Raw genomic sequence first — 24951 nt, forward strand, 5'->3', positions numbered from 1 at the left:
ACTGTGGGGGCCGCAGGCCGACATGGACGCCCGGAAGGAGGGGCTGCTCCGGAAACCTCGCTTCTCAGCTCAAGTGAGCGCCGCCGAGCTGGGAACCGGGCCTGTGCTCCTGGGAACCCAAGTGACCTGGAAGAATCAGGGGTGGGGGGAGGGGGGGCAGGTTCTGTGAGCCTGGACGTCCTGGTGCCTGTGTGGCTGCCCCTTGCCTTGGGCAGCATGGCTGGCGTCCCCGGGCAGGGCTGGGCCTGGCCCCCAGGGGCCCGGAGGGCTCTAGCCGGGGGCTGGTCCCAGGAGCTGGGGGCTGGGCTGCGTTGCAGCTGCTCAGAGGCCCCCTTACCCCCGAAACACCCACAGCCGCGCGTGGGCATGGGGCTGCTCCCGTTCTTCCTCGCCTGTGCCGTCTACCTCCTCGTCCGGAACGCAGACCAGCCGCCCTGGGTCAACGTCCTGCTCAAGATCCTGCCCGTCCTCTACCTGGCGGGGTTCCTGGGGACCGCGCACCCCGGCGGGGGCTACCGCGCGCTCCTGCAAGGGGCCCTGCTTTGCTCGGCCGTGGGGGACGCCTGCCTCGTCTGGCCTGAGGCCTTACGCTACGGTGAGAGCGCGTAACGAGATGTGTTGCCTTGTCCCTTTTTGACGCCCCCCCAGTGGGTGGAGGGTGGGATGCCGTGGTGGGGGGGCGACTCCCCAACAGAACTCCCTGGGGAGCCCACAGCCGTGAGAAGACGCATCCAGACCCCAGCCCCCGCGCCTCCCACATGGGCGCGGGCGGCGTTCCCCGAGGCCGCGTGAGCGCGCAGGGCTCGTGGTCTCGAGCACGCTGCCAGAGGCCAGCCTCACGTGGAAGGGACGCCTGAAATGGGACGCGTGTACCAGCCAGGTGCCCCTGCAGGCAGAGGGCTAGCAGGTGCAGGAGCCGAGGTGCGTGCAGCCGCCGGGGCCCCCGCAAGCTGGGGTGTCCGTCCGCGGGCGGTTCGGAGCAGAGCTGCATGGAACGCGATGCGCGCCTGAGGCGGTTTGGGGGCCAACGGCCAGAAGAAGGGACGGCTGAAGAGGCCACCCTGGGAGACGGGGCCGTATGGCCACTGTGGGAGCTGGCACTGGGGGTCTGCCCTTTCCCTCGGGGCGAGGGCGGTAGGGTTAAGCCAGGGAGCAGCACGCTTTACCATGCGCGCGCGCCCGCCGCCCCCCCCCGCCGTTGTCTCCTGCAGGCATGGCTGCCTTCGGCCTGGCCCACCTGCTCTACCTCCGGGCCTTCGGCCTCACACCCCTGAAGCCTGGCCTCCTGCTGCCCCTCCTCCTGGTTTCCGCCCTCTACTTCCGGGTCCTGCATCCTCATATGCCACCCCAAGTGGTCTGGCCCCTGCTGGCTTACTCCATAGTCCTGGTCGCCATGCTGTGGCGGGGCCTGGCCCGGGGCGGGAGTGCCCACTGGGGCGCCCTGCTGTTCGTGCTTTCGGACTCCGTGCTGGCCTGGAACATCTTCACCTACCTTGTGCCCCACGGCCACCTGCTGGTCATGACCACCTACTACTCGGCCCAGATGCTCATCACCCTGTCGGCCTTCCAGAACCCCAGACTCAAGTCCCACTGATTCCGGGCTGAGGTGGGCAGGCGTCCACCCTCTCTCCTCCTGCAAGGACCTGGGCCCCAGTGAAGCCAGAGAAACAGCCTTGGGGGCGAGAGCAAGACCCCCAGACTCCAGTCTGCTGGTGCTGGTTCATCTGGAGACTAAACCGTTCTTGGAGTTCTGAGTCCACTGCCTTCCCTGCGTTCTGATTTCCAGGCCCTCAGCCAGACCCATGCTGGGTCCCCCCAGCCCCTGGCCTACTTCTGTGCCTCCAAATGCTCTCCACATGTTGTGGCCCTGATTTATTCTGTTGCTTAAAGTAAAGTGGGCATTGAACCCGCGACATCACCGTTCATTTGGGGAGGGCTGATCACAACAAGATCAAATAAGTCATTTTCCTCCCCCCATCCCCCGCACAGGATTTACCATTTTAACCACTTTTAAGCCCATGATTCAGTGACAGTACATTCGCAGGGTTGTGCTTTGAACAGTTGCTGCGGGCCCTCCCTTGGGGAACACGTGTTTGTGTGTACAACGCAGTGATGTTAACTGTGCCCACAGCAGGCTGCTCGTGGCCCAGTCCTGGTGCCCAGGACTTGGGGGGGGGTGGCGTAGAGTAACCCCCCTCCCCAGGGCCCTTTGATGGCGGCGGAGATTCATCATATTCATCGTGTCCATTGTCCAGATGAGGATGTTACTGAGCTGAGGTCAGGAGGAGGCTGGCCAATGTTAGTTTCCTGTGGCTGCTGTCAGAAATTACCATAAGCTGGGTGACTTAACAGAAGTTAAACCTCACAGTTCTGGGGCCCACAAGCCCCCAGTGTCAGTGGGGGTGCCCTCCGTCCAGGGCGCGCTCAGGGGAGGGTCCTTCCCGCTCCCCCTAGCTCGGGACAGCCCAGCCAGGCTTCCTGCAGTGGCCTCCCTCCGAGAGGCTGCCCTCCCCTGGGGACACCAGCAGTTTGATTGAGGGGCCCACCCTAAGTCCAGGGCGATGTCATCCCGAGATCCTTAACTTGATGACATCTCCAAAGACCCTGTTCCTAAACAACATCACATCCATGAAGGCCCGGGCTCAGGACTTGCACACGTCTCTGGGGACCACAGTTCAGCTGACTGCAGTCACACCCAGTATCAGGAGAGGAGAGGGCTGAGGAGATGAGGAAACTCAGAGGGGGCTTGGAGGAGGGGGTAGGTAAACACATGGTGGGAGTGGAGTACTGAAGAAAAAACCCAGGTGTGGCCCTTGTCTTGGCTGTGACCTTGGCAGCCCTCTGCCCTTTGAGCCTCAGGTCCTGGACGTGAGGACAGAAAACAGAACTGCTCTCCAAACCCTGCTGTTTCTGCAGCCATGGTGTGCCTGTAGGGACTCTGATGGCAGAGAGGGGACGTCTACAACCCTGATGTGCTTTTAGGGACTCTTAGAGCAGAAAGGGGACTTCCCTGGTGGCTCAGATGGTAAAGCATCTGCCTACAATGCGGGAGACCAGGGTTCGATCCCTGGATAGGGAAGATCCCCTGGAGAAGGAAATGGCAACCCACTCCAGTACTCTTGCCTGGAGAATCCCATGGATGGAGGAGCCTGGTGGGCTCTAGTCCATGGGGTTGCAAAGAGTCGGACATGACTGAGCGACTTCACTACTAATACTACTACTACTACTATAAGAGAGAGGAGACTTCCACAGCTATGGTATGCTTTTAGGGACTCATAGCAGAGATGGGACGGGGATGTCTATACATGTGTTGTGCTTTTTTTTAGGGACTCTCATGGCAGGACACTGCTACATCCAAGAGGTGCTTTAAAGGATCCCCCCCCACCCCAGAACCCACCCTTGGTTTTTAGTCCCTGCCCCACCTACAGGCCAGGAGCCCTTACTCACCACAGAGAACCGCCTGAGGTCAGATGAGGCAGGTGTTCTGCCTGAGGCGGGTGCCTGCTCTTCACAGTCTCGGATGCCACGTTGGCCGGGGTGCCTTCCTTCAGCCGCACGCCCGCTGGGTGGTCGTGGACCGCCTCCTGCGCTGCCCAGGCCCTCATCATTCTGTCAGCCATGGAGAGTGGGAAGCTCACGACAGAGTAACTGCAGGGCAAATAAAGTGAGCACCCTCTCCCCTCCTAAAGGGCCCCCAGGACAGCCTCCCACCCAGGGAGAAGTGCTAAGGAGCAGTATCTCCAGCCTCCGTCTGTCTGAACCCCATGTTCTGTTTTTTGAAGCTGAGCTAGGGGTGACATCACTGTGTACCTTTAAGGCACGCTAGTGTTGATTTGATACTTGGATACGTCACAGTATGAGTACCCCCGGAATGTTAGCTAACACCTCTTGAGTCATCACATGACGACTGTTGCTTTATTGTGGTGGGACCAATTAAAATCTAGTCTCTTAGCAGCCTTGTAATTTATAATATAGCATTGTTGTCTGTGGTCACTCTGTGACCATGATCTGTTTGAAGGCATTTGTATCCAATTCCTGAAAAAAAAAATGTTATGGTGGCAGCTTTACTGGGATACTCTCAGGCTTCCCTGGTGGCTCAGACTATAAAGAATCTGCCTCCAGTGCTGGAGACCCGGGTTTGATCCCTGGGTCAGGAAGATCTCCTGGAGAAGGAAATGGCAATCCACTCCAGTACTCTTGCCTGGAGAATCCCATGGACTGAGGAGCCTGGAGGGTGGGCTACAGTCCATGGGTTCACAAAGAGTCAGACATGACTGAGTGACTAACACTTTCACTTTCTTCATCTACCACCCAACAGCCCACTCAAAACTGTAGACATGGTTTTTAGTATATTCAGAAGAGTTTTCAACTAGCAATCTTAGAGCATCTTCATCACACCAAAAAGACACCCCATGCCTTAAACTAATCACCCATCGCCTCCAGCCCAAGGCAATCACTAGCTTGTTTAGTCCCTCAGCTGTGTCTGACTCTTTGTGGCCCCACTGTAGCCCACCAGGCTCCTGTGCCCATGGGATTCTCCAGGTAGGACCTTGTTTATCCTTCAGTGTTTCATGACGATAAACAGTTAACGACCCTGCACGCAATCACAGCGTAGGGCTTGCTCCACACCCACCAAGCAAAATCTCCCAACACCGGCTGGGCGTCCTGCAAGTCAACTCAGTGCTGACACTGTCCCACAGGCTGAGGATTCAGCCCTACAAATCTGGCCCCCTCCTGCCCCCCACCCGCACTTCAGACGCCAGTCACAAGCCTGGGGTTGTTATCTGTGCTTCTGATCAACGGGCTATAAGTCAGATGTTCCCAAGACCCCATCCTTGTGTTGGATCAGGTGCTAGATCAGGTCACAGAATGCAGAGAAACGTGCCTGCTGCATCACTGGTTTCTTCTAGGATGTCACTCAGGAACAGAAGGGAGAGGAGCACAGGGCAGGAAGTGGGGAAGGAGCCCAGCGCTTCCGTGCCCTGCCCAGAAGCCTTCCTCACCCGCTCTCTTCACTTTCAGACCGTAAGTGAGATCACGGCAGCTTGTGTGTGCAGATGATCAGGAAGGCAAAGCCCTTCTGAAAAGCCCTTCTGGATACCGGCGGTCTAGGGATGAACCCACAGCAAGTGTGGCTGCAGTTTTATCGAATGGCTTCAAAGGGCCGGACGTTGTTTCAAGACTTGATGCGAACTCCCTTATTCCTACCACATATTTGCAAGGGATTGTGCCCAGTTCCGTCGATTTGGAATCTGAGCCACTTCGAATTGAAGCCACATGCTCTCGGGCCCAGGTAGAACGGTGGCGCGTGGGTCTGCAAATAGGGACGGTCTGAGGGCAGCCGGAGCTCGCAGGGGCAGGGGAGGCAGAGCCCAAAGTCAGGACAGGCGATGAGACGCCGGTCTGGTGCTGAACGGTCCACTTGAGGGGTGCGCATCTTTCCCTCCCCGCCCCGGAGCGGCCCCTCGCCGCCATCCCGCCCCGCACACACGGGACCTGCGTCGCGCCTTCACCCGGGAAGCGGTGCCTTAACCTGGGGGCAGAAAGGGGATACCTCGAAGCCAGGCGGAGCCCAGCGTCCAGAGGTGAGGACCGAGGCTGCTGGGCGGGGCGGGCCTGGCCTCAGGCTACAAGCCTCCATTTCCTCCTCCTCCCTTTCTGCCCTGACCTGTGGCCTCACGTTGGACTGGGAGAGGGGAATTCTTGCGTGTAAAGTCCAGCAGGTGGAAGGTCCCGGGGCTGGGACACCTGGGTCCCTCGGCAGCGTCCGCAGACATGACCGGGGCTGGCGGTGGCCTCCGGGCCTGGGGGAGCCTGCTGCTGCTGGTGAGTCCCCCAGACCCCGGTCCGAGGGGAAGGGATGCTGGGGTCCCAGAACGCCGGCCCCGCGGGGGGCGGGGCTTACCCTTCCCTGGGCTTCCGGATTGGGGGAGGTTCCTAGGGAGGCTTACATACACCTGGTCTCAAGATCTTGCTGTGTCTGCTGCGGAAGTAAACGTTGGTTATTGGCAAGACTCGGGTATTTTATAAAGAGAAGGGATTCAGGCCCAGGCCCTCCCCCCTCAGACCCGGGGGTCCAGGCCCCCAGCCCCTCCTTCCTCAGACCCAAGACTTCCAGATCCTCAGCCCTTTCTCTCTGAAACCCAGGGGTGCAGACCCCCAGCCCCTCGTCCCTCAGATTGCGGGGTCCAGGCCCCAGCCCCCTCCCTCAGATTGGGTGACAGTTTCCTGGTTCCCAGTCTCAATCTCTTCCTTCATTCCCAGTCTGTTGATCCCTGCCTTTAATCTTCCAAGGCCATATTTTTCAGGAAGTGAAACCATTCAGTTTATCTCAGCACCTTATGCTTGAAGCCAACCCCAGCTCCGGGGTCCCTGGAGTCCCATCCCTACCTCACCACCCCACCCCACCCCCCCAACACACACATACACCCAAAGCAGACAAGGGAAGGTCGTGGGGCTGACCTTTGTCGGGCCCAGCCTGGGGGAGGAGGTGCGGTGCCCTGTTCCTGCCCTCCGGGAGCACTGACTCACAGGGCCAGGGGCACTCGGGGAGGGTCACTGGCCGGCTGTCTCACCTGGGGTGAAGCGAGGTGAGCCTCAGAATCTGATTTTCCCCTTGGGCTGTCTCCAGGGCCTGTGCAGCTGGACAGGGGCCAGGGCGGCTGGTGAGTGACCCCTGCCTGAGTTCATAGCCCACGCAAAGCCACTACACCTCGATGCCCATGAGCTTTGTGGTGGTGGTGGGGGGTGTCTCTATGGAGGACAAAGTGGCCACAGCAGGTGCCAATGGGAACAGTCCTTTCTGGACACGGGGCAGGAATGGGGGGTGGTAGAAGGGACAGGACTCCCCTGCTCGCACCAGACCTTCCTTCCCAGTCCTCAGCCCCCAGCCCCTGCCAGGAAGCTGGCTGCGGAGCCCCGAACCAGCATTGTTGCAGAAATCCTACCGGAAAGCGAGGCTCTAGATCTTGTCACTCAAGTGTGGTCCGTGCATGGGCAGCGGCCCCCGAGAGCTGACTGTGCGTGCAGAGTCCGTCCCACCCTGGGCACCTGAGTCAGAATCCGACTGTAAGGAGACTCCCAGGGATGCATGTGCACGCTGAGGCTCAGGAGGCGCTGATGGGGACCATGCGCCCGCATCTGTCTTCCCGCCTGTCACTGAGGCAGGCCTGGGAGCTCACCCTGAGGGTCAAACACACCCAGCAACTCTCCCCTCCCCTGCTCCCCTGCTAACTCCAGATCCTTCTTCCTAACTTCTCAGCCTCCAGCACCATCAGCAACCTGACTGTGCAGAATCAGACTAGCAGCTCCATCACCCTGAGCTGGAAGGTGCCTGAAGGCTCTGAGCCTGAGACCTACTGTGTCCAGTGGACTGGTGACGGTAATGCAACTGTGTCTCAAAACACAACAAATACCACCATCACAGTGAAAGGACTTGAAGCCGGGACGTTGTACGAATTCTCTGTGTACGCAGTAAAGGATGGATTCAATAGCTCGGTGCATCTCAATGCCTGCACAGGTGAGAGGCAGCCGCTATTCGTATTGTTTTTGTTTGTTTTAATGGGAGGTGACAGATGGTGGTGGAGAGTTGACAGGAGAACGTGGCACCCTCCCTTGCCCAGGGTCCCTTTGGGCCACAATGAGCAGGCGATGAAGAAAGAATATGTGCCCTACAAGAAGAGAAGCCAGCACAATGAGAAGCCTGCACACTGCAGCGAAGAGTAGACCCCACTCGCTGCAGATAGGGAGTGCCTGCTCGCAGCCATGGAGACCCAATGCCACCACTGGGTCTCCATTAGTTAATTAGTTAATTACCGATTAGTTAATTACCACTGTGCTAGTGGTAATGAACCCACCTGCCAGTGCAGGATACACAGGATCCCTGGGTCGGGAAGATCCCCTGGAGAAGGAAATGGCAACCCACTTCAGTATTCTTGCCTGGGAAATTCCATGGACAGAGGAGCCTGGTGGGCTACAGTCCACGGGGTCACAGAGTCGGACACGACTTGACACACACACGTGAGACACACACGCACACACCAGAAAGACCAGAGTCAACAGCTCCACCTGGAAAGTTGATATGTCCAGAAATGAGAAGGTTCTGTCCCTGGGGCAGCTTGAGACAGACAATGTAGGGTATGGTGATGGGTGGGACCCAGGGCTGTAGACCCCGGACAGAGGGCCTGAGCAATCCCGGACCCCCCACCCCTGGCCACTTTTCTGTGGTTCACACTCCTTAGCAATTAGACCCCTTCCTATGCCTAGGTACTTCCGCTTTGCTTTGAGGAGGAGGAGACTGGGGAACCACGGGTTTGGGGTGGAGGGGAGGGGTCCTTGGGGCTCCAGCCCCTTCAGTCTCTATCCTTACTTCTCAGCTCCCAGCGAGGTTACGGCCCTGCAGAAGCAAAATCAGACTGACAGCTCCATCACCCTGCAGTGGGAAGCCCCTGCAGACCCACAGCCCCAGTTCTATGTATACTGGGTCCATTGGGCCAGCAGAGGATATCCCCAGAGGAAGCGAGGTCCCCAAGGACACCAGGACAACCAGACAGGCAGCACCAACAGGACTCACTATACGGTGGAGGCGCTGGTGCCCGGGACTTGGTACTGCTTCAACGTGTGGGCCGAGAGCTACGGTGTACACGGTTACAAACAGAGCCTCAATGCGTCCACGGGTGAGATGGGGCTCCCTTTGACCTGGTGGGGGGTTAGGTCGGGCCTGGGGGCAGTGAGAGGTGAGCGGACTCCAAATCCCATCAGGCCATGGGGTCATGATGTCATGTGTTGCAGTGACATGGATGGTCAAAGGGCTCATGGGAGTTGTAGTCTCTGGAGACCTATGGCCTGTCCCCGTGTGGACAATAGGGGTGAGGGGTGAGAGAATGAGGTGTGAAGAGGTATTCTGGTTTGGGGGAAGGAAAGGACACGCTGGTTCTCAGAGAACTGGCCTGACTGGTGGGGAGAGGGGCAGTGGGAAGTCCCCCGGATGGAGCCTCCTGATGCCTCTCATCCTCCTGCACACAGCCCCAGATCCTGCCAACATCACCTCCTGTGTCATCACCTCTGGGGGCCACGAGGTCATCCTGGCCTGGTCCTGCCCCCAGGGAGGCTATGAGGCCTTTGAACTGGAGGTCAAGGGGCAGCTAGGCCCCCAGAACAGCTCCTCCTGCGGGGATGCTGTGAAGGTGTCGTTACTCAGGCCGGCTCAGTCCTCCTCAGCCACAGTCATGACCGTCTGGGATGAAATGAGGGCCCCATCTGCCTCGGTGGCTTGTCACATGGAGAGCGGGCACGCGGGTGAGTGGGGTCCCGGGGACGGGGGATTCGTGGCCTTCTCCCCAGACCCCTTCAGGCCTTGCTCTGAGGCAGGCCCACCTGCCCAGGGGGTCCTCTCTGCTTGTGTTTTGTTTCCTGCTTTCTTTAAAACAGCTCTGTTGAGATGTGATTCCTATAACATACAACAGTTCACCCACTGAAAGGGTATAACCCAATGGCTGCTGCATATTCTCAGTATTTGCAGCCATTGTTGCCATCGGTTTTAGAACGTTTTCATCATCCCATAAAGAAAAGAAAAGTTTTCCCCTTAAGCCTTGTTGTTGTTCAGTTGCTCAGTCATGTCCGACTCTTTGCGACCCCATGAACTACAGCATGCCAGGCCTCCCTGTCCGTCATCAACTCCCGGAGTTCACCCAGATTCATGTCCATTGAGTCGGTGATGCCATCCAACCATCTCATCCTCTGTTGTCCCCTTCTCCTCTTGCCCTCAATCTTTCCCAGCATCAGGGGCTTTTCCAGTGAGTCGGCTCTTCGCATCAGGTGGCCAAAGTATTGCAGCTTCAGCTTCAGCATCAGTCCTTCCAATGAATACTCAGGGTTGATTTCCTTTAGGATGGACTGGTTTGCTCTCCTTGCTGTTCACAAGACTCTCAAGAGTCTCCTTTAAGCCTGTTACCCCCTGACTTCCCCAGTCCTCCACCAACCAGCCATTGACGGTCTCTAATCTACACCTCTCTCTCTCGATTTGCCTCTTCTGGATCTTTCCTAGAAATACAGTCACACAGTATGTGGTCCTTTGTGACCGGTTTCTCTCACTTAGTGTAATGCTTTTAAGGCTCATCCAGTGTTCTAATGTGTATCAATCAGTGCTTCGTTGCTTTTTAAAAAATTAATTATTTGTTTTTGGCTGTGCTGGGTCTTGGTCGCTGCAAGGGTTTTTCTCCAGTTGTGGGGGGTGGGGCTCCTCTCTAGTTGGGATGCGCCAGTGTCTCGCTGCGGTGGCATCTCTTGTTGCGGAGCACAGGCTCTGGGGCATGTGGGCTTCAGGAGCTGTGGTGCATGGGCTCAGGAGTTGCAGCTCCTGGGCTCGGTAGTCATGGCGCATTGGCTTAGTTGCTTCGAGGCCTGTGGAATCTTCCTGGACCAGGGATCGAACCTGTGTCCCCTGCTCTGGCATGCAGATTCTTATCATGGAGCCACCAGGGAAGCCCCCGAGCAAGTGATGACTTTTGATCAGCAACTTGGGAACTAAGAGGCTGTGGGGCAAGGTTGGGTCGGTGGGTGGTGGGGGCGCGTTCTCCTCTCCCTCCTCTGCCCTCGAGTCTACCCCGTGGGCCTCTGATCTGAGTCTGGGGGACGGCAGGAACGCAGCGCCAGGCTCTAACAGCCCCCACCTCACCTTCCCCAGGGGTCATCGCCGGAGCCGTGGTCAGCGTCCTCCTGTTACTCATCCTGGTGGGCCTGCTGCTCTTCTTCCTGAAGAGGAGGTGAGACTCTGCGCAGGGCTCACGGCGCACCTGGAGGGGGGCCTGGGGGACAGACGGGGACCCCTGCTGCAGCCTCATTCCCCGAACCTTTACCTCCCCTTGTCCTTTTCCAGGCGTAGAAAGAGGGAGAAGAAACCCGCACCCAAGGATCTGGAGATCAGGTGAGCGGGTCTGGGGAGCGCCAGAGACTTGCTGTCAGGTCAAAGCCAGTTGGCCACTGGACAGGTCAGAGGGCAGGACTAGGGGATCCACCTGCAGGGACCATCATGCCTCCACTGCTGCCCGCTCCCTAAGCGCTCCAGGCCAGAGGCTACAGAACCGCTTTCAGTCTCCATTCTGGGACTCCCGCTCATTCATCCAGCGGTGCGACCACCAAATCCCTGTAAAGCGTCAGGCACTGTTGTAGGAAACAGCGACGGAAACAAAGATTCCTGCCCTCGTGGCGCTTACGTTCCAGCACGAGGACTTCCCTGCTGGTCCAGGGGTTGGAACTCCAGGCTTCCACTGCAGGGCACATGGGTTAGACCCCTGGTTGGGGACCTACGATCCTTCAAGCCTCGAGGCACAACCAAAAGCAAACACATGAGCACATAGGAAGCAGAACAAGTTGATGAAGGCCAAGATGGTTACGTGGAAACAAATAAAGCAAGAGATAGGGCTAACAAGAGTAGGGGAATATTTTAAATAGGGTGTCCAGGAGAAGCCTCACTAAGCAGATGACTAAGAGAAAGCCATTTGAGGACAGACTGGAAGCAAATGAGGGGAAGAACCCTGTGCCCACCTGGGAAAAGACATTCCAGGCAGAGGCCCCGATGCAGTCGCCCTCTTGGGGTGTTGGGAGAATGAGGCGTGTCTCTGAGGTTGAGCAGAGTGAGGGTGAAGGGAGGCGGGTAGGAAATGAGGTTGGAGAGGTACCAGGTGGGGTCAGATAAGAGTGAAGACTTTGCATTATATCTGGAGATCGGAGTGTTTGGAAGCTTTTGAGTAGACCCGTGACGCAGTTAAGAAGCAAAGGCAAAAAGCAGGGAAGCAGCAAGATGTGTTTAATAATGCAGACATCGTTAAGTCTCAGAGCAGGAAATGGTTAGAGGGAATCAGATGCAAGATGTCATCTGAGTGTTTAAACAGCAGATCTGGTTAAAGATTGGATGTGTTGGTGTGGAACTCAGAGAGGGCTCAAGAGTGACCCCAAGGCATTTAGCCTGAGCCCCAGGAAGGCTGGAATCACTATGACTCGAGGCGGAATGTCTCTGGTGGGGGCAGGTTTTGGGGGAAGGTGTCAGGAGCTCAGCGGTGGACACACTGAGTTTGAAATGCTTGTTGGGTGTGCGGGTGAAGACGAAGATGAACAAGTGTTGGATAAAGTCTTGCAGTTCAGGACAACATTTGTGCAAATATCTTCATCACTCTGGGTCAATCGTCATTAAATCTCTATGTTAGAACAGTCCCCAGGGATTAACAGAGGAGAGTCAGGGCAAGGAGTTAAGGAAAGCTGGGAGGCCAGCTGGGAGGTTGTTCAGTTGCTCAGTGGAGTCTGACTCTGTCACCCCGTGGAACGCAGCACGCCAGGCTCCCCTGTCCTTCACTATATCCAAGAGTTTGCTCAAACTCATGTCCATCGAGTCGGTGATGCCATCCAACCATCTTATCCTCTGTTGTCCCCTTCTCCTCCTGCCTTCAGTCTTTCCCAGCATCAGGGTCTTTTTCCAACGAGTCAGTTCTTCACATCAGGTGGCCAAAGTATTGGAGCTTCAGCTTCAGCATCAGTGCTTCCAGTGAATATTCAGGGTTCGTTTCCTTTAGGATGGACTGGTTTGATCGCCTTGCTGTCCATGGGGCTCGTGGGCACAAAAAGAAAGAGGGGATGGCCACCAGAGGTGGGTGCCTGAGGAGGAGTAAATACAGGTGTGGGGGCGATGACGCCCAGTTTCTCCTTCGCCGTAGAATGTGTCCTGGCCAGCATCCCGCCCCAGTCACCCTCTGACCTCTCCCCTCCCTACCCTGTGTCCATTATAAGGCACCTGCGACAAATCTCTGCACCCACTGGATTCCAAGTCTGGTCCCGCCTACACGTCGAGCGTTTTGCCATCCTCAACCTCCGTGCGCGTGTTTGTATGTCCCAGCGACGATCCTTGGGGACTTGCAGGTGGAGATTACTGGAGGCTGGTGGGAAACAGGTCTGAAGCTCAGGACGGGGAGAAGTAGGGACTGGAGATTTAGAAATCGCAGACAGAGGTGAAGCTACAGAAGTGGTCAAACCCCATGAGTAGCGTGTGTCCAGTGGGAAAGGGGGACCCGAGGATGGACTCCCAGGAACGCCCCCCTTTTAGGATGGATGGAGGGCGAGGGGCCCACCAAGGAGGAGGAGCAGCAGCGGCCAGAGAGGCCGGTGGTGGTGCCAGCCAGGAGAGGGTGCTCAGAAGAGGGTGGATCCGGAAAAAAACCAAAGTGCCGTCAGTGGCGCCGGATGCTCCGGAGCACTGACTCGAAGGATGGCCTTAGAGGCGGCCTTTGGAACTGCAGATAAGGAGGCAAATCAGACTTTGAAACAGTCCTTGTTCCCCTGGAGTTGCGGTGCAGACACGAGGCCGTGGTGAAGGGTGGGAAGGAAGCAGAGAAAACTAGCCTGCCTGAGAAGACTGAAGGCAACGGCACGTTTTCAGCCATCTCATTGTTGTGTAGGTATGATGGGGCCACTGGATCCGGAGACAGACACCGTTCAGAGGCAGTTTACTGCACTCACAGATCCCAGCGAGGGGTTACACGTTACACCAGGCAGGGCCACGCAATCACACACCCAGCATTGGCTGGGAGGCGGGGGGATCCCTGGGGAAGAGGCTGTATCCTGGTTTTCACGGGGACAGGTGAGCAATGCACGCCAAATAGGTTCAACTGGAATCACCTCAGTGGACCCTGAGGGCTGTTCCCGGTCGCTGGTGGCCATCTGAGCAGACGGCCCAGAGTGCATGATCCTCAGAGGGGTGGTGGTGAGGGTGTGCAATTTAATCAGATCGTCCGGAAGGAGAACTGGGGAACTCCTTGGCGTCTGATTCACCACCAGGGCCAGGTTCAGTCCCGGGTCAGGGATCTCCTGCAGGCCACACAGCTCAGCCAAAGGAATAAAGTGTAAAAATAAACCAAAAACCAATTACGTTAAAAAAAAGAAAAAGAAAAAACAAAAGGTCCATACTGACAGCACTGCGCTACGAGGGGAGGAGGCAGAAACGCCTGGAGTGGAAGCCACACGAGGTCGAAGGACCTTTTTTTTTCTTTTTTGGTCTGTGCCGGGTCTTAGTTGCCCTGCAGGCTTTTCTCCTGTTGCAGAGCGCAGGCTTCTCATCGCGGTGACTTCTCCTGTTGCCGGGCACCAGGGATTGAACCTGTGTCCCCTGCGTTGGCAGGTGGATTCTTTACCACTGAGCCACCATGGAAGCCCCAGATGATTACTTTTTTCAGTACGAAAGTGAGAGTAGCATGTTCACACACAAACGGGGAGAGGGAAGAACCAGGGAGGGCCACAGGGAATTGGGGCCTAGAGACGGGCAGTAGCCCTAAAGGGCAGAAGGAACACCTCTCTCTCTTTCTGAGTCAAAACGACTCCCAAGGGACATCCGTGGTGGTCCAGCGGTTAAGACTCTGTGCTCCCAATGCAGGGGGCCTGGCTTCGATCCCTCCTCAGGGAACTTGATACCACATGTCACAACTAAGACCCAACATAGCCAAAAAACAAATTCTGATCGTGGTAAAAAGATAGATAAGCTACAATTCACCACTGCAGACTGTTTTTAAGTGCCCAGTTCAGTGGCACTAAGTCCACTCCCATCGTTGTGCAACTGGCACCACCATCTATCCATAAAACTCTTAAAACACACACACACACACACACACACGGCTTTGTTTATTTAGGCCAAGTTGCATGACTTGTGGGATCTTAGTTCCCCATTCGGGGATCAAACTGGCACCCTTGGCAGTGAAAGCCTGGAGTCCTAACCACTGGACTGCCAGAGGAATTCCCTATAGAACTCTCTTCACCTGGCAAAATTGAAACTCTGCACCCAGTAAACACTAACTCCCAATTTCCCCTGTCTCCCCAGCCCCTGGAGACCCCCTTCTACTTTCTGGTTGTATGAGTTTGATGACTAGCTGCCTCATATAGGTGGAATCGTATTTGTCCTCTTGTGACCGGCTCATTTCACCCAGCATCAGGCCCTCATGTTCATCCATGTTGCCTTATGGGTCAGAATTTCCTTCCTTCTTAAGGATGAATAATACTCCACTGTATACATAGACCACGTCTTCTTGATCCATTCGCCTATCAGTGGACACGGCTTGCTTTCACTTTTTAGCCACTGTGAGTAATGCAGCTATGAACGTGGGTGTACAAATATCTGAGACATTGCTTTCAATTCTTTTGGGTGTATACCCGCGGACAGATTTGATGAATGAGAAACAAAGTCGCTAATCTGAAAAGTCTGCACCTCCCATGCTCATAGCCGCAGTATCCACCATAGCCAGGATATGGTAACAAGCTAGCTGTCCATCAGTGGATGGTGAACAAAGAACATGCACCATACAGACAACGGAGTATCACTGAGCCATTAAAAAGGAATGAAATGATGCAGTTTGTGACACCCTGGATGGACCTTTAGGGCATTATGCTAAGTGAGATTAGTCAGAGGAGGACAAATAACGTATGATTATCACTTACATCTGGAATCGTAAAAACGGTTCAGGGAATTCACTGGCGATCCAGGGATTAGGACTCAAGTGCTTTTACTGCCAGAGGCTTGGGTTCAGCCCATGGTCAGGGAACTAAGATCTTGCAAGCTTTGTGGCACGGTCAGAAAAAAAAAAAATTTTTTTTTTTTTAAATTAAACCTCAGACTCATAGATACAGAGAATACACTGGTGGGTGCCAGAGGCAGAGGGTGACTTGGGTGAAGGAGGATAAAAGGTCCAAACTTCCAATTATAAGATCACTGCAGATGGTGACTGCAGCCATGAAATTAAAAGACGCTTACTCCTTGGAAGGAAAGTTATGACAAACCTAGAGACCAGAGACATTACCAATTAAGGTTTGTCTAGTCAAGGCTATGGTTTTTCCAGTGCTCATGTATGGATGTGAGAGTTGGACTGTGAAGAAAGCTGAGTGCCGAAGAATTGATGCTTTTAAACTGTGGTGTTGGAGAAGACTCTTGAGAGTCCCTTGGACTGCAAGGAGATCCAACTGGTCCATTCTGAAGGAGATCAGTCCTGGGTGTTCATTGGAAGGACTGGTACTAAAGCTGAAACTCCAGTACTTTGGCCACCTTATGTAAAGAGTTGACTCATTGGAAAAGACTCTGATGCTGGGAGGGATTGGGGGCAGGAGGAGAAGGGGACGACAGAGGATGAGATGGCTGGATGGCATCACTGACTCGATGGACGTGAGTCTGAGTGAACTCCGGGAGTTGGTGATGGACAGGGAGGCCTGGCGTGCTGCGATTCATGGGGTCACAGAGAGTCGGACACGACTGAGCGACTGAACTGAACTGAACTGAAGTCCTGGGGAGGTACAAAAAAAGAAAACAAAGCAAAACACTCTCCTTTTATCCCAAGAACGTGCGGTTAAAGGCAGTTCAAAGACTCACCCTTCTCCCCGCCCTCCCCCCACAGGTTCCCAGGGGACATCCTGGCGGAAGACTTTGCCGAGCACGTCTGGAGAAACGAGAGGGACAGCAACTATGGCTTTGCCGAGGAGTACCAGGTGGGGTGAGCCAGCCCCGCGTGCCCACCAGCCCCTCCCGCCCCTGCGGGGCTGAGCTGAAACAGGCATGCCCAGCTGGGTGGCTCACAGAAATCCCCAGCCACCATCGGCCACCTTTTTGACTCTCACGCTGGTGTCGGGTAGCCGGGTCCCTCCTCTCCCGCCTGCCCCCAGCCCGGGCCCCTTCCTCCCAGTAGCCGTCTCAGACGCGCCCAGGGGACGGTAGGCGCACGCGTCCTATCTCTGTGGGTGCTGCAGAATTCCCCGGGGCACAGGGTGAGTGGGGTGGCGACACGCGGCTGGCCCCGGGTGGGGGTGGGCCGAGGAAACCCAGCGCCCATGCACCCCCCCCTTCCTCCGCCCCCAGCAACTGGCCCTGGAGGACCACGGCCAGTCCCAGACGGTGGCCTCAGCCCTGGAGAACAGCGGCAAAAACCGCTACAGGAACGTGCTGCCCTGTGAGTCTCGAGTCTCCGGCGTTCTCGCCTGCGAAGTCGTCAACACCCTAGTCCCTTGTTCCCCTCGAGAGACAAAAGTTCCTGCCCCAGTGAGCGGGAAGCCCCTGGCTCCTCCCGACGGGGTCCCTCGCCCCCCTCCCAGCTCCCTGTGTCCGCCCGTCCCCGCTTCCCCGCTTTCCCCGCTCCCTCCGCTTCGCTAACGTCGGCATCTCCCCTTAGACGACTGGTCCCGCGTGCCCCTGCAGGCCCTCCTCGGACAGCCGGGCTCCGAGTACATCAACGCCAGCTTCATCCCCGTAAGGCTGGGGTCAGCCTGGACTCGGGATCCTCGGAAGGTAAGGGCCGGGGGCAGGGGGGCCCTGACCGGTCTGCCTCCCTCCAGGGTCTCTGGAGCCCCCGGGAGTTCATTGCGGCCCAGGGTCCCCTGCCGCAGACCGTGGGAGACTTCTGGCGCATGGTCTGGGAGCAGCAGAGCCACACCCTGGTCATGCTGACCAACTGCGTGGAGTCCGGCCGGGTGAGGGAGCCCCGGGCCCCGGGGGAGGGGGGGCGCCCTCCAGGCTGCAGCCTGTGATCCTGCCCTAGACACGGGTCCTGGGGTGGACCCTGACCCAACCTCGGGGGTTCCCAGCACGACCCCACCCCTCCCGCCTCCCCCAGCCCACCCACTGGGCCTCCTATGGGGTGAGGCTGCTCTGGAAGACCTGAGGAAGGGGGAGTCCCCCTGGCTGGGGTGGCTCTCCCCTTGGTTCCCGGGCCGGGGCCGCGTCCCCGGTGCTGAAACCCAGAGCCACGCGGGGGTGCTCCGGGGGAGGTTCTCCGCAGCCTCCTGTAGTCTGACCCACCCGTCTCCTCCCAGGTGAAGTGTGAGCATTACTGGCCTCTGGACGCCCAGCCCTTCACCCACGGGCACCTGCAGGTGACGCTGGTGGGGGAGGAGGTGGCGGAGAACTGGGCGGTCCGGAACCTGAAGCTCTGCCATGTAAGCCCCGCCCCCCTCGACTGGCAGTTCCTCCCCTGCGGCGGCCCCTCCCCAGAGCTCCCCCGGAAGTCGCGGTTTCCATCGCTCCCACCGGGGACCTCCGTGTGCCCCAGCGGTGCCCCCACCCATCAGAAACAGGCCCCGGACTGAGGTCCCCTGAACCCCTGCCTCTAGGTGCAACAGCAGAAGACTTTGCCGGTGCGTCAGTTCCACTACATGACCTGGCCAGACCACGGCGTGCCCCACTCCCCAGACCCCTTGCTGGCCTTCTGGAGAATGCTCCGGCAGTGGCTGGACCAGACGGTGGGGGGCGGGCCTCCGATCGTGCACTGCAGGTGAGGAGGGGCCGGACCCCGCCCTGCGCCTCAGAATCCGGCCCCTCGAGTCCTTAGGGGACTTGAGGAGGAGGCGGAGGAGACCAGGAAGGCATGCAGGAGATGGAGGCAGGAGGTGAAGGGGTAGTGGTGCAGGTTGCGAACGAGGATGAAGATGAAGGGATGGGAAAGGAGGGAAAAGAAATAAAGGAGGCGGCATGGGTGGGGAGGAAAGGGTGAAGGACAAGAGCAGGAAACGGCCAGAGGTCTTAAGAAACGTTTAAAACACCTCCTTGGGGAAACTCCCGGTTGTCCAATGGTTAGGACACAGTGCTTTCACTGCCAAGAGCCTGGTTCATTCCCTGGTGGGGGAGCTAAGACCCCACAAGTCTCACCGCTTGGCAAAATAATAATAATAAAATTAAAATGGTTCGTTTCATGTTTAAAGAAAAATGACTCGCTTGGGAGGTCATCTGCTCTGTATGAACCTCAGCTGGTCACTTCCTAGCTGAGAGTCCTGGGACAGTGGACTTCACCTCACTCAGCCACATTGCCCTGTCTGTAAAATGGACACACTCCACTGACAGTTCCTACTTCTGAGGGGTGGGAGAAGTGCACAGAGGACACGAGGCACCCAGGACGGGGCCTTACAGATAGAACTGTGAACAGTCATTAGTTACTACTTCCTACTTAAGCAACCCCCACTTATGCCGTAGCCTCCAGAATCAGATCAGATCAGATCAGTCACTCAGTTGTGTCCGACTCTTTGCGACCCCATGAATTGCAGCATGCCAGGCCTCCCTGTCCATCACCAACTCCCGGAGTTCACTCAGACTCACGTCCATCGAGTCAGTGATGCCATCCAGCCATCTCATCCTCTGTCGTCCCCTTCTCCTCTTGCCCCCAATTCCTCCCAGCATCAGAGTCTTTTCCAATGAGTCAACTCTTTGCATGAGGTGGCCAAAGTACTGGAGTTTCAGCTTTAGCATCATTCCTTCCAAAGAAATCCCAGGGCTGATCTCCTTCAGAATGGACCAGTTGGATCTCCTTGCAGTCCAAGGGACTCTCAAGAGTCTTCTCCAACACCACAGTTCAAAAGCATCAATTCTTCTGTGCTCAGCCTTCCTCACAGTCCAACTCTCACATCAATACATGACCACAGGAAAAACCATAGCCTTGACTAGACGAACCTTTGTTGGCAAAGTAATGTCTCTGCTTTTCAATATGCTATCTAGGTTGGTCATAACTTTCCTTCCAAGGAGTAAGTGTCTTTTAATTTCAGGGCTGCAGTCACCATCTGCAGTGATTTTGGAGCCCAGAAAAATAAAGTCTGACACTGTTTCCACTGTTTCCCCATCTATCTCCCATGAAGTGATGGGACTGTATGCCATGATCTTCGTTTTCTAAATGTTGAGCTTTAAGCCAAATTTTCACTCTCCACTTTCACTTTCATCAAGAGGCTTTTTAGTTCCTCTTCACTTTCTGCCATAAGGGTGGTGTCATCTGCATATCTGAGGTTATTGATATTTCTCCCGGCAATCTTGATTCCAGCTTGTGTTTCTTTCAGTCCAGCGTTTCTCATGATGTACTCTGCATATAAGTTAAATAAACAGGGTGACAATATACAGCCTTGACGAACTCCTTTTCCTATTTGGAACCAGTCTGTTGTTCCATGTCCAGTTCTAACTGTTGCTTCCTGACCTGCATACAAATTTCTCAAGAGGCAGATCAGGTGGTCTGGTATTCCCATCTCTTGAAGAATTTTCCACATTTTATTGTGATCCACACAGTCAAAGGCTTAGGCATAGTCAATAAAGCAGAAATAGATGCTTTTCTGGAACTCTCTTGCTTTTTCCATGATCCAGCGGATGTCGGCAATTTGATCTCTGGTTCCTCTGCCTTTTCTAAAACCAGCTTGAACATCAGGAAGTTCATGGTTCACATATTGCTGGAGCCTGGCTTGGAGAATTTTGAGCATTACTTTACTAGAATGTGAGATGAGTGCAATTGTGCAGTAGTTTGAGCATTCTTTGGCATTGCCTTTCTTTGGGATTGGAATGAAAACTGACCTTTTCCAGTCCTGTGGCCACTGCTGAGTTTTCCAAATTTGCTGGCGTATTGAGTGCAGCACTTTCACAGCATCATCTTTCAGGATTTGGAATAGCTCAACTGGAATTCCATCACCTCCACTAGCTTTGTTTGTAGTGATGCTTTCTAAGGCCCACTTGACTTCACATTCCAGGATGTCTGGCTCTAGGTCAGTGACCACACCATCGTGATTATCTGGGTCGTGAAGATCTTTTTTGTACAGTTCTTCTGTGTATTCTTGCCACCTCTTCTTAATATCTTCTGCTTCTGTTAGGTCCATACCATTTCTGTCCTTTATTGAGCCCATCTTTGCATGAAATGTTCCTTTGGTATCTCTGATTTTCTTGAAGAGATCTCTAGTCTTTCCCATTCTGTTGTTTTCCTCTATTTCTTTGCACTGATCACTGAAGAAGGCTTTCTGATCTCTTCTTGCCATTCTTTGGAACTCTGCATTTAGATGCTTATATCTTTGCTTTTCTCCTTTGCTTTTCGCTTCTCTTCTTTTCACAGCTATTTGTAAGGCCTCCTCAGACAGCCATTTTGCTTTTTTACATTTCTTTTCCATGGGAATGGTCTTGATTCCTGTCTCCTGTACAATGTCACGAACCTCATTCCATAGTTCATCAGGCACTCTATCTATCAGATCTAGGCCCTTAAATCTATTTCTCACTTCCACTGTATAATCATAAGGGATTTGATTTAGGTCATACCTGAATGGTCTAGTGGTTTTCCCTACTTTCTTCAATTTAAGTCTGAATTTGGCAATAAGAAGTTCATGGTCTGAGCCACAGTCAGCTCCTGGTCTTGTTTTTGTTGACTGTATAGAGCTTCTCCACCTTTGGCTGCAAAGAATATAATCAATCTGATTTCGGTGTTGACCATCTGGTGATGTCCATGTATAGAATCTTCTCTAGAATAGCCCTGCTAAATACCTGACCTCTGGGCACTCCAAAGATGGAGCCCTCCAGTCAGTGTGGCCTGACGCCTCCTTGTCCCTGCCTAGCGCCGGCGTGGGCCGCACAGGCACCCTCATTGCTTTGGATGTGCTGCTGCGGCAGCTGGAGTGTGAGGGTCTCGTGGGGCCCTTTGGTTACGTGAAGAAGATGCGGGAGAGCCGCCCACTGATGGTGCAGACTGAGGTGAGGGGGATCTCCGGGCTGGGCTGGGTGGGCGCGAGGGCAGGGAGAGCTGGCCCGAGGCTCAGGAGGGCGCCCCCCACCCTGCTCTGTTCCCAGGCCCAGTACGTGTTCCTGCACCAGTGCATCCTTCAGTTTCTGCAACAGTCAGCCACAGTGCGGGCTCAGAAGGGGGCCACCTACGAGAACCTGCTGATGGAGAATGGAGCTGCTACAGAGGCCTAAGCTGTGGGAGGGCTGAGACCCCTGCCCTTCTAGACACAGACTCTGCACCCCTGCTTCAGCCCAGATGTCTGGGCCCCTGGGACAGCTGAGGGCTGGGGTCCCAGACTCCTGGGCCCTGAAGGAAGAGAGGGGACCAGTAGCCTAGATTCCTACTTCCTGGAGAGGGGGTGAGCCTGGATCCTGGATTTCCAGTTCCTTGAAGAAGGAGAGGGATGGGGTCCAGGAGTCTCTGGTTTTTGTTTGAGGGAGGAGGAGAAGGTAGGGTCTCAAGGAAACAAGCTGAACTCTGAGGAAGAAAGAAAGTAACGAGGCTCCAGAATTCTGGCCACCTTAGGAACAAGGGTGGGCAGAGACCTGCCCACCTTTTACTCCAGAAACCAAATCAGTCTTCAAGAATCTGAGGTTTCCCCTTACCCTGCCACCTGTACATATTTTTTTCTTTTATCCCATAACTTATTAAATCACTATTTTCCCCAGAGACACCCGTCCCCACAGTGGATTTCTGGGTCTGGAAATAATATTGAGGTGGGTTCCTGATGTATAGGTACTGAGGCAAAGGTCCCAGGAAGATAGCTACAGGGATTCACAATTGGCACCTGAAAATGTAGGTTTGGACAGTTGAGTCTTTCCGAGAAGGCCCAGGGTGTGGGCAGTGTGGGCTCCGTGCCCTCAGCTAGGAGCATGGAGGCTTGCCTTCTGGGCCTGGCCCTAGGGGAACTTAGAGGGTGGAGTGAAGCCGATTTGCTGGTGAATTTCAGGCTTAGTCTCCTGTCTAGATATCTGAATACCCTGGCCTCCAGAGAGGGTCTTCTGGGTCCTAGAACCCGGTATCTTGGCGCCCGGTTCTGTGGGCAGCCGCGGAGTCTGAGGTGGAGAGAAGCGGGCTGGATGCCAGGATGGCTAGACTAGAAGGCAGAATATCCTCGGGACCAGGATAAATATCCGTGGGCGCCCTGGTGGTTCCAAGCTCGGGGGCTAGACGAGGGGCGGGGCGGCCTCTCCACCTACGGAACACGCAGGCGCGCGCGCACACACACACACACATACAGGCTCTCTCTCACACTCATATACGGAGGCACACACGCGCACACACCGGGGTGGCTCCATTCGGCCGCGCCCCCGCCCCGCAGCGCTCCGCGATCAGCACCGGGGACAGCGCCAGTCACCCGCGTGCGGGGGCGGGGTCCGGGCGGGGCCGGCTCCTCTGTGTCTCTCCGGAGGGTCCTGTCTAGCTGCCGCACAGGTAGGAGCCGCTGGGACCCCCTCCCCAAGCTCCATCCTCATTCCCATCCGTAGAGAGATGCCGCGCGCGCGCGCGCGTTTGTGTGTGTGTGTGTAGTAGAGGGGATACCGGGGGAGACCAACAGATGGAGGGGGAGGGCTGGAGCCTGATTCGGAGAGAATGGGACTTAGAGACAGGTGTGGAAACAAAGAACCACAAGGAAGGGAGGCGCAGGCGTGGAGACAAAGAGCCACAAGAAAGGGAGGCGCAGGCGGGGGAGAGGGTGCAAGACCTCGGTAGACGGGGACCAGACAACAGGCAGAAGCCAGCCAACCCAGACTGGGGAGCGGCGGGCAGCCGGTGGGGAGATGGACAGAAATAGGGAAGGCGTCGGTTTGGAGAAGAATGGAGGCCCAAGCGGTCACGAGGACAGGTGTGAAGACAGAGTTCGGGGCGCACGGGCGAGACAAACAGGCTGAAAACGATGTGGGGGCCCAGCCAAGGCAGCAGGGCAGACGCCCGCCGCCCACATTCCCCGCAGGAGTAGGAGACGGAGGGCAGCCTGAGTCTTCACGTCCCGTTCAGGGGTAGGTGTGCAGGGAGGATCCAGCTGCGGGCGCGAGCACGGACCGGCAAGGCCGAGTCCTCCCCAGCTGCGCCTGTCTCGGGTGTCAGGGTCTGGGGTCCCAGGCGGAACAGGGCTCCGAACCCGCTCGCCCCACTGGGACTCTGCTTGTGTGCGTAAGCCCCGCCCGTTGTCTTAGCAACAGACCGTTGCCGGGGCAACCACCACTCCCTTCACCCCGCCCGAGCCAAGCCAACCGTTGCTCTGGGCAACCCGGTGCTCCGGTTCCCACGCCCGTCTTCGCCCACGACTGGTTCGGGCCATGGGGAAGGGCAAGAAAGGAGCAGAACTCATCGGGACTGGATTCCTCGGGGGCCTAAAGGAAGGGGGCATCCCTTTGGACGGGAACGTGCTCCTGGAACCCACGCCTAGCCTCCGCCCTCCGTAGCTGGAAGGATTAAACTACAACTCCCAGTATGCCTCGCGGCAGTCGATCGGTTCCCACACGGCCGCCCGCCCAGAGTGCCGATGGGAGTTGTAGTTCTTTGTTGTTCGGCGGGCTCAGTGGACTCATAGGGTGGGTGTGGGAGATAAGGCGTTTGGGTGCCTCCGCAGGAAGAACCATAAGACCTCGCCGTCATGTTCCCGGAGCCCCCAACACCCGGGCCTCCATCGCCCGACACGCCTCCTGACTCGAGTCGCATCAGCCACGGCCCCGGTGAGCGAGACCCGGGGCGGAGTGGAGGGAAAGCCTCGTAGGGATTCTCGGGGGCGGGATCCGGATCGGGTGTTTTCAGGCTGGTGGGCTGGAAAATGCGGGTGACGTCATAGTACGAATCCTGGATTGGAATCTAAATGAAATGAATAAGGAACAGGTTTGCAAAAAAATGAAGACCCACATCAAGGGTGTGGAATGGAATGGAACCTTGGATTGGTGAATTGGAAGGTCCACCTCTTCCTTCTTTTAAACATAGGGAGACTCGGGGAGAGGTTAAACCTTCTTAAAGCACAGGGGTTGAGCAGAAAAATTAGAATGAGGGTAGAAGAGGAGGTAGAACTAATAAGCAAGAAAATCCAGATGGTGTCAGCCTGCCATAAGGCTTCAGTTTTATATATGAGATGAGCTGGAAGGAAAACATGGGAATAAAATGGAATGCACATGGCTGGAGGGAAAACAAGGCCGGGATTTCAGCTAGCACATGGTCCAGGTCTGAATGACCGGGTTGCTTCTCCCGGCCTCAGTGTTTGCTGTTTCCATGCCCTCTGCAGTGCCCCCCTGGGCTCTGGCCACCATCGTGCTGGTCTCAGGCCTCCTCGTCTTCAGCTGCTGTTTCTGTCTCTACCGGAAGCGTTGTCGGAGGCGGATGGGCAAGAAGAGCCAGGCCCAAGCCCAGGTTCACCTTCAGGAAGTGAAGGAGCTGGGCCGGAGCTACATAGACAAGGTGTGGACTG

The 24951-nt window shown here is 56.1% G+C and overlaps 3 protein-coding genes and 1 long non-coding RNA gene across 8 annotated transcripts in view; 3 read left to right on the forward strand and 1 right to left on the reverse strand.

The window, feature by feature from the left end:
• Positions 1-1908, forward strand: TMEM86B (transmembrane protein 86B). The gene is given in 3 exon segments (NM_001034528.1): positions 1-73; positions 355-595; positions 1212-1908. Coding segments are annotated over 3 exon segments (675 nt in total). The 5' UTR covers positions 1-22; the 3' UTR covers positions 1595-1908.
• The window catches only part of LOC132342882 (uncharacterized), a 25645-nt gene continuing 2551 nt past the window's right edge, over positions 1858-24951 (reverse strand). Inside the window, exons 1-5 of one of the 3 annotated variants that reach the window (XR_009491460.1) lie at positions 6948-7033; positions 6576-6642; positions 5906-5983; positions 3448-3648; positions 1858-2316 (exon numbers count right to left, since the gene is read on the reverse strand). This is a non-coding gene — a long non-coding RNA (uncharacterized lncRNA). Of the gene's footprint in view, positions 2317-3447; positions 3649-5905; positions 5984-6575; positions 6643-6947; positions 7034-24951 lie in introns of those variants that run through there. The other 2 variants (XR_009491461.1, XR_009491459.1) reach the window with 2 other exon arrangements.
• PTPRH (protein tyrosine phosphatase receptor type H) lies at positions 3577-22194 on the forward strand. 2 transcript variants are annotated; one of them, XM_024979375.2, is made up of 16 exons: positions 3577-3664; positions 5023-5826; positions 6632-6665; positions 7262-7519; positions 8376-8675; positions 9025-9297; positions 10685-10763; positions 10877-10924; positions 16419-16509; positions 16877-16967; positions 17187-17263; positions 17350-17484; positions 17827-17949; positions 18124-18284; positions 21355-21490; positions 21587-22190. In XM_024979375.2, exons 2-16 carry the CDS (start codon positions 5776-5778, stop codon positions 21710-21712), a joined length of 1983 nt encoding a protein of 660 aa, XP_024835143.1. In that variant the 5' UTR covers positions 3577-3664; positions 5023-5775; the 3' UTR covers positions 21713-22190. The 2 variants fall into 2 exon arrangements, with proteins under 2 accessions (XP_024835143.1, NP_001421963.1); NM_001435034.1 differs by lacking the exon at positions 3577-3664 and having other exon boundaries at positions 5617-5826; positions 21587-22194.
• SYT5 (synaptotagmin 5) overlaps positions 22772-24951 on the forward strand; it is a 6717-nt gene continuing 4537 nt past the window's right edge. The window contains exons 1-3 of one of the 2 annotated variants that reach the window (XM_005219706.5): positions 22772-22955; positions 24115-24217; positions 24769-24941. In XM_005219706.5, coding sequence (XP_005219763.1) covers positions 24139-24217; positions 24769-24941 — 252 coding nt within the window. In that variant the 5' untranslated portion in view covers positions 22772-22955; positions 24115-24138. 2 annotated transcript variants of the gene reach the window in all.

The sequence above is a fragment of the Bos taurus genome, chromosome 18 (assembly GCF_002263795.3).
Source record: "Bos taurus isolate L1 Dominette 01449 registration number 42190680 breed Hereford chromosome 18, ARS-UCD2.0, whole genome shotgun sequence".
NCBI lineage: Eukaryota > Metazoa > Chordata > Mammalia > Artiodactyla > Bovidae > Bos > Bos taurus.